This window comes from Mizuhopecten yessoensis, unplaced genomic scaffold, assembly GCF_002113885.1.
Source record: "Mizuhopecten yessoensis strain PY_sf001 unplaced genomic scaffold, ASM211388v2 scaffold1429, whole genome shotgun sequence".
Lineage (NCBI taxonomy): Eukaryota > Metazoa > Mollusca > Bivalvia > Pectinida > Pectinidae > Mizuhopecten > Mizuhopecten yessoensis.
In genome coordinates this window covers 254,256-266,981 of record NW_018404042.1, presented here as the reverse complement: position 1 = coordinate 266,981, position 12,726 = coordinate 254,256, and the positions used below count along the sequence as shown (strand labels likewise).

At 36.5% G+C, this 12,726-nt stretch overlaps 1 protein-coding gene across 2 annotated transcripts in view; it reads right to left on the bottom strand.

Moving 5' to 3' along the window:
- Positions 1-4,420: 4,420 nt before the first annotated feature.
- The window catches only part of LOC110462101 (5-hydroxytryptamine receptor 1A-like), a 212,933-nt gene continuing 204,627 nt past the window's right edge, over positions 4,421-12,726 (bottom strand). For both annotated transcript variants that reach the window (XM_021515936.1, XM_021515943.1), the window contains one exon: positions 4,421-9,222. In XM_021515936.1, coding sequence (XP_021371611.1) covers positions 5,741-7,189 — 1,449 coding nt within the window. In that variant the 5' untranslated portion in view covers positions 7,190-9,222 and the 3' untranslated portion in view covers positions 4,421-5,740. The remainder of the gene's footprint in view (positions 9,223-12,726) is intronic.

Here is a 12,726-nt window from a genome sequence, read left to right as displayed (position 1 = left end):
AAATCTCTTGTTGTTTTTTGCAGAATCATCTCTTGTTTTAGTATTTGAATATATGTTCTCAGTAGTGTTTTTAATTCTATCGAAATCATAAGTCTAATTGAGTTAGGATTACCGTAAATCGGGACGTTTTTACATACGTTAATTTTTGTGAATTTCTCCAAAATATCTGTAGTTTTATTTTTACAGGTCTATTTTTGCGAATTGGGTCTATGCGCAAAAATATGACTAAAATTGAAAATACATGATAAAACAAGAAATTAAATTCCAATATTTTCGAACTCGCGAGTATGTGTAGATGTTAGTGCTGACTCAGCGATTTCAAATTTTCCTCTTTTTAATACAATTTGGGGTTGTGACCAGGACTCGCCGATTTGTACAGGTAAACACTTACCTCTCAACCCTACACAACAACTATGGAACCTTCCAGATTATCGCCGCACGCTTAGAACTTCCCAGGTTTGTAACCGCTATTCAGGTAACCTGGTACTCTGACACAACGTTAAGGATACTTTTATGATTACATTTTTGCAAGTTAACGCAAAAATATAACCATGGTAAAAATATCCGGAACTACGCTAACCCCTTATGATGATTGGTTAAAAACAAAAAATAACATTAATTTTAAATAAATAACAGTTTATTATATTATGTCCAATATTCTTTAATATCAACGAACAAAGCCAGTAACCGGAAGTGGGTAAATTTAATACTAACGATCATACCTTCATGTGACTTTCAGTTGTTCCAAATCAGATACAAGACAGTAGCAACCAGAGCCATACCGTGATATAAATCACGTAACTGTGAATCACCTCATATTTGTGGGTACTTTATTTCGCGAACTTTGTTTTATTTGGCAAATGCTTATATGTGCAATTGCGCGGAGGATTTGACTTCGCAGACGCATCTCCTCTTGAATGAGTGTGAAAATAAATCCCCTGCAAAAACATAACAATTTTCATTATACACTCTGAACTTTCTATAAAGCAAAATACCCAAACAGTATCCATCTAAAGGTGATCTTGATTTCTTCAAGTAAAGGTCTTTGTAAAGAATCTATCGCCAATCGTTCAAAATATCACATGACCGCGACGTGGAAACCGTGCGATAAAACACGATACAATCGAGATTTTCTGAAAGGTAGCAAATGTCTTGTAGGTTTGGAACAACTGTACCTGATACATGCATCGTACCCACAGTCTTAGAATGGAGTAGACAATGTTTTGTTGCCATTGGCTGGAACAAATTTGATGTTTAAACTACAGAACTAGTTTTGACAATGCAGTGTGTTAGCTGAGTCTCCGTCACTATAGTTCTTTAAAGGTAATCTAAGTCAAGCAAAGATAAAAACAAATATCCCAGAACGTTTTCATAAACAACAAAATCAATCAGGAATTGCTAAAGTAGCAGTAGGGAAAATAATTTATCTTCATATTTATGTTTCATGGTATAAATTGGTTTTTATTTTTTCAGCCACTTGTTAACTTCCAAACGTTATTTTGTTGTTTTGCAAGTTTGAGGAAATAAAAATCTAAATATACTGTCTTTGGTATGAGTAATCACATACTATTATGCATTTTGTTCCTGTGTAATTTTAGAGTATTTTTCACTACTGTCCTACTTACTGTGAGTGAGTGTAGTTGTCAAATTTGTCACAGTATAGGCAACAAACAGTCTACTCCACTCTAGTAAACCACTTCCTTTCACAAACGCTAGCCATTACAATGGTGAGGAACACATTGGATACATTGTATTCCTAGCAAATCCGCAGGGACAACAACCGGCATCATTATTTCATGGATACAAGAGAGTCAGGAGTCAGGGCTCTTGGGTTTTCCTCAAAAACAATGAACATATTCACAGAGTAACCCAAAAGCATGACCCCCATTGTCTTAATGTTACATTGTTCTATAATAAACACATGTCAGCAGCTGTGTCACAATACAAACATACGACCCTATTTGTGTGCAAAACGTAAAAACAAATATTCATTTCAATTAAAAGCATGGATACAATCTTGAAATATGAACAATGTAGCAATAAACTGAAAGCATATTGTATACATACTCATTTTAACGCACTCAAATTTTAGCGTATCGTCGAATCAAACATATTAGCGCTCTGATGAATTTGTGCTAAATTTCAATATCTTCAATAAAAACAATGACCATAAACAAAAAAAGCTTAGTGACAATTTAGCGCAATATTTGAAGTGCAGAAAACGCTAAAAATAAGATGACCGCTAAAATATGTATACCCACAGTATGTGACAGTAGAATTATCGCATCAAGATCAGAATGAACGAAATAAAGAACTTCTAATACTGTACAGGTGCTTATTTTAACGTACTCAAATTTTAGCACATTATCTTATTTTAATAGCTAAGCACATTTATGAATTTGCGCAACAAGAAAATGAGCAATATAGAATGATATACAAGATACTTCAATTAGCGCATTCATACTCTAGCGCAATTTAATGCACCAAAAGAGCTAAAATAAGGGTACCGCTAAAATGCGTACGTTTGCAGTATACCTTTTTATATAAAACACAATTTCATTATGCAACGTAAAACTGGTCAGAGGCGTTGAACTATTTATCCTGGTTACATATTTACGAATTTGTCGTCAATAAATACGTGAAGTAAACATTTTATTTGATATTGACAATAGCTTGTACTGTAATTAGTACCAATTGTAAACCTCAATAACAATGACGGAAGTCGGCGAAGTGATAAAGCTAATACATGATGAAGGTAGAGGGGCAGTGATAAGATAATTTTATCTTTAGTATGTTCAAAACTACACAGGGACGACAGAAAAGGCATGTCAGGGTCTATTGTATAAAAGATGAAACAAAAACCAACTTAAGGCCCTATAGAAAAACAACAACATTGAAAACGGCATGTAAAAATGGTATTGCTTTAATTATGCATACGGTTTTGGCAACTTGGATTTGAAATCCAGAAAATCATTTTATTTAATAAATAAGACAACATAAAAATGTTCTAGTAGCTGTGTAATTGATCAGCAGTAGCAAAATTACGGAATTTTCAATATAAAAAATGACATATTTTTTCAAATAAAAAAAAAGAAGAAAACAATTAATGTAATCACTAACGTGTAGACCTATAGCTGATGTTTCAGCGCCCCCTACCGTGTTAATGTCCAAGCCTCGTCATCAACCTATACATTAGTACGGTTATCACACGCATGTTTCATTGAACACACGCTGACCACGGGTCATTATACCATCGATTTGTCTTTGTTACTACATTAACTGCATGCCAAAACACCCAATATCCGGTCCATGCTGAAGGAGGTTCCGGCCGTTATACCAAATATCGTATTTTATCGTAATTACGAGATGTTTCAAATCGTCACATCCACATCATTTCTTGGCGTAATCGATATCTTTAACGAAGATAAAATTAGATTTGGTTGACGTTTTCCTTGTTAATGATATATATAATATTTAAAAAGTGAATGTATATCTCACTTCCTTTTGATTGTAATTCCCAACTTTTTTAAGTTTAAATACTTCGTAAGTAAAACCTTTTTCATCAGTTTTCAGAAATTATATAAATTTGTCACTTGTTGTCATAATATTTCTTGTAACGGAATTCTTGCTCTACAGAACAATTAAAAATTTGTTTAACCAGTTTTACTATCCAAGAAATATTCTGATAAGAACAAAACTTTGACAGTACAAAACATATCAGGACATCTTAATTGCTTAGAAACTGAAAAATGACAATAAAGATTATATATATATATAGAAATCCAATCTAAGAAGTGTAGCGAATGTTTCTAAAGAAGGGATGATTGATCATGAACCCTTCAATTCCACAGCCTTTGTTTCCAGCAGTACGAACACGGTTGTGAAGGGAGGTTTCAATAGGATAAGGTTTGACTTCAATTTATTTAAACTTGCTGTATTACTACTAACTATAAATAATTCTTGGTTGCATTGACTCAAAATATTGATAATTAAGAATGAATTATAAAAATGAATTAGAACAAATTTAGGATAGAACGTTCACACGTGCAGTCCCGGACAGTTAAGTGAGAGGAAGGCATAATCAAATCTAAGCTTTTCTCTATATAATTTACGTGGCCTGCTGTTAATGAAGCTTTGCAATGAAGAAAAGTTTGCAGTTATCTCGATACTTGAAGGGATGCCATAATTAAGAAATAAGTTCAACACTCTCACATAATTGAATTCAAGGCCCGATGTCAATCATATAATTTTTGTTTATTACTGCGCTGTATTATTGAATAATTTAATCTTGCTTGTAACAAGCATTTTCATTGGCTTAAAAAAGTATGTGTAAAGTAGATTAAATTATAAGGATTAACTTGAATATGTTTTTCATGTTATGGAGCTATAACACAAAAAACCGGAGTGTACTCTCATCATAAACCGCTTCGCGGCAATAAAACTAATATTAGATCATGCTTATCAATTGAATGTGATTCGCTCCTGTTATTATGCCATATTGTTTATAAAATGAAATTGGTATTAATCGTCGTAGGCCTTTTTTAGCGTCACAAACAGCACTTGAACGCTCCTCGTCCTGGTCAACATCCTATTAAATAGCGTGACAAACACATTTTATACTATGTCTAACAGGCATCGTAATAAGCTCCGACAATAATTGGTTGGTCACAATTACCATAGTGGGAAAAGAATTTAAAAAAACTCTGCCGTTTTGCAATAGGAAATGTTCGACAAATAAACAACTACCTGTGAATGTTTGCTAAAGTGCTGTTTTTTAGGAACGGTTGAAACAATGCAAAAAATTTTAATAACGATTTTCACTTGCTTAACAAATGACGAAATGTCACAACGAAAGCACAGCCAGCATTAATTAGATGATAGGTGATTTTTTCGACTGAATAATAACATTCTTTTAAGTTATTTTTGCAACGTTCCAAACAAACATTACAATGGGCAAGAGAACACGAAATCACCGTCATTATAACTCTAGAAAACATGACAAGGGGCAATAACTCTGGCGTACTGGTCTAACAACAGTGGACGAAAAATGTTCTATCAACACTTAAATATTGACGGATAACAGGAGGGCGTCTTCAGTTATGCGGCTACGTATCTCATGTTTACCTCTTGATTGATTGTGGTATGGATTTCGTCGTTTCTTATTCAAAGAATGGAGCGATTTCCATACAGCTCTTTTCGTAGAACTTCTACATTAAGTACAAAATGCAGCACTTTTACTTTGTCCTCATCACATAATTGAAGACAACCCGCGATTCTATCACAGCATATGAACCATGGCAACTGTAGATTGTGAGATACACGTTAAATCTGAAATAGAATACATACGTACAGTGCAGGTCACCCATTTTCAGGCAATTTAAGGCATTACGATATACGTTCTATATACAACACTGTCAATGACGTCACTGATGACGACAAATGTCATTGACGTCACTGATGACGTTAAATGGCAATGACGTCATTGATGACGTCAAATGTCAATGACATGACAAAGATATATTTAATACATCCTTGCGAGTCGTATTGCTTTTTTTCACATAATTACACATCACACTCCACATAATATCGTTTAATATGAGTTATCTAAATAATCATAACTTATTTATATTATTCTCAGAGAAATGGGGTTAGAATCACAACAATTGGCACACTCGTATTTGCCATTTGATGGCATTGCTTTCACTTCCTATAAAGGTATCGTTATATATATACAAACTTGTCACAGCTTACTTTCATCCGGACACGCATTACCGTTTCCGACATGCACAATAGTGTGTCCTTGGCTATTATATCTTACGATCGTCTCTGTGGGAGGCCGTAAGCTGTCCCGGAACGTTGGATCGGGACCATATTGTTCCACATAACTTTCCGATCGTATCCGAGAATTGATACCCCTACATCGGAAACATAAAATTTCTTTAAACGGTGTTCTAAACTCTCTGTTAAATCGTGCGTAGATTAAAGGGTTTAGAAATGAGTTAAAATATCCTAGCCACCCGAACACACTACCCAACCACGGCGGGATGGAGCAGTACTGCTCCTGAGCGCCGCAGAACGGTCGGATCACCGCCAGGATGAAGAATGGCAGCCAACACGCCACAAAGCCGCCCATGATCACCCCCAGTGTCTTTGTGGCCTTTGCTTCCTTGGAGGACGTTGCCACTTTACTACTCTTCGCAAGAAACGATTTAAGTGTAAATCTTCTTTTGCCATTACTTGTCTTAAGGTGGTTAGTATGTCCAAGCATTTCCATCGAAGCGTCATCCCCGTCATAATTTCCGTTTTTGAGATTGCCATTACCAACGATTGTATTTTCACTTATTCCGCTACTTTTCGATGATTTTTTGGAAGGTAAGTATATTTGATCATTACCTTTATCAATGCTTCCCAATTTCGATTTGTTTTCCGATTTCATAAGTCTTGACGATACCTTCCATATACGGAAGTACACCACTAACATAACACTGAGAGGGAGGTAAAAGGCACCGAGGGTTGCATAGATCTGATATCCTATTTCCTGACTTATTAAACAATGCCACGGTGGCCGTTCTGTTTTCCACCCTAGTAAAGGTGGAATGGAAATGATGACAGAACTACTCCACACACTGGCTATCATGAGTCCCATCCGACGAGGTGTTCTTTTCATGGCATATTTAAATGGCCGAGTGATGACGAAGTAGCGATCCACACTGATCATACACAAGTTAAGAATGGAAGCCGTACACAGGATAACATCCAAGGAGGTGAAGAGGTCACATACCACTTCGCCTAGAGACCAATAGGACATAACTTCGTAGGCTGCATTGAAAGGCATCACACAAATGGCCACAAGCAGGTCTGACACGGCCAGGGACAGGATAAGTAGGTTGGAAGGCGTCTGGAGACGTTTCACGATACCTACTGCTATACACACCAGGGAGTTCCCTATCACAGTTCCCGTGGTCAGTACCACTAACACTATAGTGATCAACACTTGTTGCCAAACTTCGTACCGAGATTCGGGACGAGGAGGATACCCTCCAGCAAATGTCGTATCATTTCCGGGAAATATCGAACTGTTCCCTGATAAACTAGAGTTAAACCTCGTTGTGTATATTACAGCTGTGTCGTTATCCAAGACAAGGTCTGGTAAGATTGCTAACGTTTTATTAAACACCAAATCTGCCATGGTATTTTTTTTTCTTTTCTGTCTCACTTCCCCAGTCAGAAGCTGTTGGTAAGATCAGATTTGCCGTAAATACGCATCAAAACAAAACGATTACGTAGACGGTTGTATTCTTCACTGCAAAACATCATTAGGGCAAAAAGGTACGCTCCACACGACCATATCAATCTAACATGTCCGGTGATGGAAAATATAGAACTGCTACACAAAATATATACATCACACGCCAGCGCAGTTATGTAAAAACCAAAGAGGTTTATAAGACATTTTTGTCACCGAAGGTAAACAAGTATTTTTCGAGACCACTTTAAAATTTCATCAACGTTCACTGACACTAATGAACACCGATCCAAGCATTACTATCGAAATCCGTCACGTGTGTGTAAAATACTGGATAACTGTTGTTTGCGTCCATTTGAGGGTATATTTTTCACATACACGGCGGTGAACACACTCCCCATTGTTGGGGGTGTACGGCACTTGGTCGATACTCTATCGTTATATTGGAGCCGTCCGTCACTCTCTCAGTCAAATCACGAAGCCTGCCTCCAATATCGATCCCCATCAACAGTAGCGCGACCAGACAGGCTGAGGTGTGGACCAATAATTCCCAAGGACTCTTTACATGCCAAACAGGAGAAACAGTCGCTGAGGTTTGCACCCATAATCAGTTACCGCCAAAAACGTGTGTAGGCTTTAATTCCACGGTGAACGAAGACGTCAGGAAAACCTTTTTCACTTTCAATGTCATTAGATTTTCTTTCGTTTTTCTTTTTGTCTAAGCGCAAACCATCTTTATACTTCAAGTGATTTTTAACAAACACTGCGCTTTATAACCCTGACACGAAAACGGTTGGCAAATTGGTTTTTCACAAAATACGCCTCCAACTATGAAACAATTCTATGTTCCTCAATATATGATTTCATTTCGTAGATAGTGAGCACTTCGTCATTCCAATAATTTTGTGATTGAATATCGCTGTACACAGTTTGTGAACAGTCTTGTGTATGGCAGTTACATTTCTGTAGATTATATTCCATGTGTATAACAGTTCACAGATTTAGACATAAATCCAAGTGTCGCCAGTAGATTAACGTTTATATTGTAATACACTGGTACCATATTAATGACTGAAATCTTTCACAAGTCGTGGCACAAATGTTTCCTTCACAGAATTCTCCAAATTATGTCACTGTTAAATCGGGTCGTGATATAAAAACGTTCTATAGCGCGAATTTAACACTTACCGACTTCATCTAACATCGATACACTACATAGAATAACTGTATATACACACGCGTTATATGTACAAAATATGAAATCCAGCTCGTCTATGCTTGTCCCTTTGTAGTAATTGCTCTTAATCCCCTACAGTTAGCGAAAATGTGTAGCACACTTGGTTTAATCTCTATTCCAAAGTCGATGATCGAGACGGTGTTTTCCAGTTCAATAGAGCCCTACGTATTTGGTGAGTAGGCGATGGTCCCTGCCGCTGAAATATACATGAATCAATTCAATCCTGTCGTCTTTAAAAACTGTCTTTCAGTACTTTTTCTGAAACAGTTTATCCGGTAAGGTCGTGGTGTAGCTTCCTATTTCTTAAATAATTCACATGTCGAGCAAACTGAAGTTCGATAGGCGAGGTTGCAGCAATCTTCAATTGATTTTCGACTATGCCACCTTAGTAAGGACCTCTGATATTGCCTAATACAACACTCAACAGAAACGTAGATCCCTTACTGTTGGAAACGACGTCACTCAATGTTTTCCTTTAAAGGTACACAACTCCTTTGAGACATGTCACGTGACGTGTTAACCACAACGTTACTGGGTCCGTAAATAGATAGACACTTTCCGTGATACAGTTACATTAATTATAGAACGCGCACCTGTTAACTAAGAAGTACCACGTCATAGAGGCTGATATATCGGCTAGATTACACAAGCATTGCTACAGAGGTACTGATGCTGAGTCCTTTTAATTGGTTTATTGTCGACCGCGCTAGGTACGTCATTTCCACTGCCCAGTCACAACCTGCAATGAACGAAAATACAGTAAGACGTTGGTAGGCATATGAACACGAGCAAGTGTTTAATGAAACAAGATTTACGCATTAAGTATACATGTATGGAGGCCAGATTTACTAAAAATAGTATTAGTATACGAGTATCATTACTGCTACATATGAGCTTATGACTACAACTTGTTCGGTACACATAAAGCTTAGTGGCCTTCTAAACCACACAGGAATTATAAGAGCAAGAACGTAGCTGAACGCTTGAATGGAAACTCGCTCTTATAGCGTCACGTATCGGGCTTAACAATTGCATACTAAAGCATCAATACAAAAAATTATAATCGAGTTTAAAAGATTCTCTCTCCAGATTTAAGTTTCAAGCTGACATATCATCATATTCCAAAAAGAAATAAAAACCTTTGATAAAATCGCGACTATAAACGAATGTTACAATTATTTTTATCTGTTTGTGAATTTATTATCCATCCAGCAAGCAGGATATTACCTTTTTATATTTAAAACCAGTAAATCACAGTTATGACCTAATAGAATGTATTGGATCAATTCTCTGTCGAGTTTAAAGCAAATGAAAAAGTACGCGCATTTAATACAAGACGTTACTTAGATATGAGTTGATAACCAGCATATGCTATTGAATTGACAGCCCATTTTAACCAGACGATATGTAATTATAGATTAAAACAATGACAAGCCATCATAAAGTGTACAATTATATCAGGAAGATTACAGAAAAATGAAAAAATAAATGATTTCAGTGTTTAAATATTGATTTCGAAACCAAGGCTGAAGAAAACAACAACAAAAATGTGTTTGTGCGAGACATAGCTTATACGATCAAAAGTGTGAAAATTTCATCTCAAAGTAGACATTTAAAGGTTTAGATGTTTTGAGGGGGAGATCGATCCTGCTTACAGAATAACACAGAGCTGTTCCCAAATTATACAAAAGCTGGCCAAGAATGACAACACACCGATAACCAATGATACGAGGCTATCGCACAATACATAGGTTGCCCAAGTAAAACCTACTACGGCCAGAAATTAACATGAGGTTATAACGTTTTGATGTGTGATAAAACGCGAGTAGAGGGTACCATGGCGCCAGAATATAGATGTAGAATTTCCTTGTGGTCGTTCAGCAGTATTGGTACAAGAGGAAACTGGCACACAGGGACAACAAAGCTGACAGATCTGGACCAGAAGGTGATGATGTGTGCCCTTGTTTCCAAATGTATGTCATTATGACATAACATCTCTCCAATCTTGACGGTCAGGTGAGTTGTATTTGTCAGCCATTGTATACAAAACAATTTGTTAATAAACATTAGAATTATGGACCTTTATGTCAATAAACTAAGCTCCGAGTTTGTAAGTAAGATTTAAGTATCACACATCATCGAACTCCAAAATGGACACAAAAAGGGAATGACCGACACAAAACGGAAATGACCGACACAAAACGGGAATGACGGACACAAAACGGAAATGACCGACACAAAACGGGAATGACCGACACAAAACGGGAATGACCGACACAAAACGGGATAATCGAAACAAAACGGGAATGACCGCCACAAAACGGGAATAACCGACACAAAACGAAGAACAACATTAATTAAAATACATACTAAAGGCAAAAACAGGGTTGGTATAAAGTTTGACATTGCTCTTCACAATATTTAAAAAAAAACATTGCTTTATTTCAATTTTACCATTTAGATATAAGGTTTACAGTGAAAAATACAATTATTTTTACTGTCACAAATGCGGTTTTTACCCTTTATGGACCAAATAAAATAAGTAAAATAACATAAGTTAAAGCCACTTGTTAAAAGGTAGATTTCAAACTTTCTGTATAAGATTATGCAAAAAAATGTAGAGGGACTAATACACTATGAAAAATGTATAGACTTTATCCGGCTCAGAACAAGATATGATTTTATTACTAAATGTTTTTGCTTATAGTGAAACTTCCTAAATATATCTGTCTTTCTTTATTTGGTCCATTTTTGGTTTATTATTTTTGTTATTTTTCTAACAAAAGGGACTGGCAAGGTACGTTAGATTTCAGACAATTGTTTTTCTGTTTTGATTTTTAACTGTTAGACGGAGTAAATTGTTTTTGGAGAACCAGGTGATTAAAACATCTGTCGTTTATTTTACCTGTGCAACAAGATATAAGACTGACACAAACAACGGCTGGCTGTTATTGGTCGGTTGAAGCAATGGGTGGCTGTCATTGGTAAGTTAAATGCAATGACATCATAGTTCTGTATGTAAAAACTGACACCACAGATGATTGGATAAAACACATATCGTAAAATGCAGAGAGAATTCCTGATATCTCTAAGAAAGAATAAAAAACCCGAACACCTGCCAGGCATAAGATCCGCACAGACACACACGAATCAAAGGAATTTATAATCAAAAATTGAAGTATTTGAAATTTCCCGAAAGAGTCGTCTGTCATTATTTTTGGCATGCTCATATTCTTAATGGACGCTCTAGACAGAGCAATGAACTTAAAAGTCGTCCTGAGAAATAGAACCGTCTCGAACACGAGGTGTATGTCTAGAGGAATGAACTTCCTGACCTCCAGGTCCATGTAGGACAATCTATGCAACATTTGACAGTATCAGGGTTAGACGCGTACATACACCGTGTAACCAACCAACACTGCTATAACTATAGGGGTATCACCATGTAGGACAATCTATGCAACATTTGACAGTATCAGGGTTAGACGCGTACATACACCGTGAAACCAACCAACACTGCTATAACTGTAGGGGCATCAGCATTGCTATAACTATAGGGGCATCAGCATTGCTATAACTATAGGGGAATCAGCATTGCTATAACTATAGGGGGATCAGCATTGCTATAACTATAGGGGAATCAGCATTGCTATAACTATAGGGGTATCAAAATGTAGGACAATCTATGCAACATTTGACAGAATCAGGGTTAGACGCGTACATACACCGTTTAACCAACCAACATTGCTATAACTATAGGGGTATCAACATTGCTATAACTGTTGGTGTATCAACATTGCTATAACTATAGGAGTATCAGCATTGCTATAACCATAGGGGTATCAGCATTGCTATAACTGTAGGGGTATCACCATTGCTATAACTGTAGGGATACCAACACTGCTATAACTGTAGGGGTATCAACATTGCTATAACTGTAGGGCTATCAACATTGCTATAATTATAGGGGTATCAACATTGCTATAACTGTAGGGGTATCAACATTGCTATACCTGTAGGGGTATCAACATTGCTATAACTGTAGGGTATCAACATTGCTATAACTGTAGGGTATCAACATTGCTATAACTGTAGGGGTATCGACATTGTTATTAATGTAGGGGTATCAACATTGCTATAACTGTAAGGTATCAACACTGCTATAACTGTAGGGGTATCAACATTGCTATACCTGTAGGGGTATCAACATTGCTATAACTGTAGGGGTATCAACACTGCTATA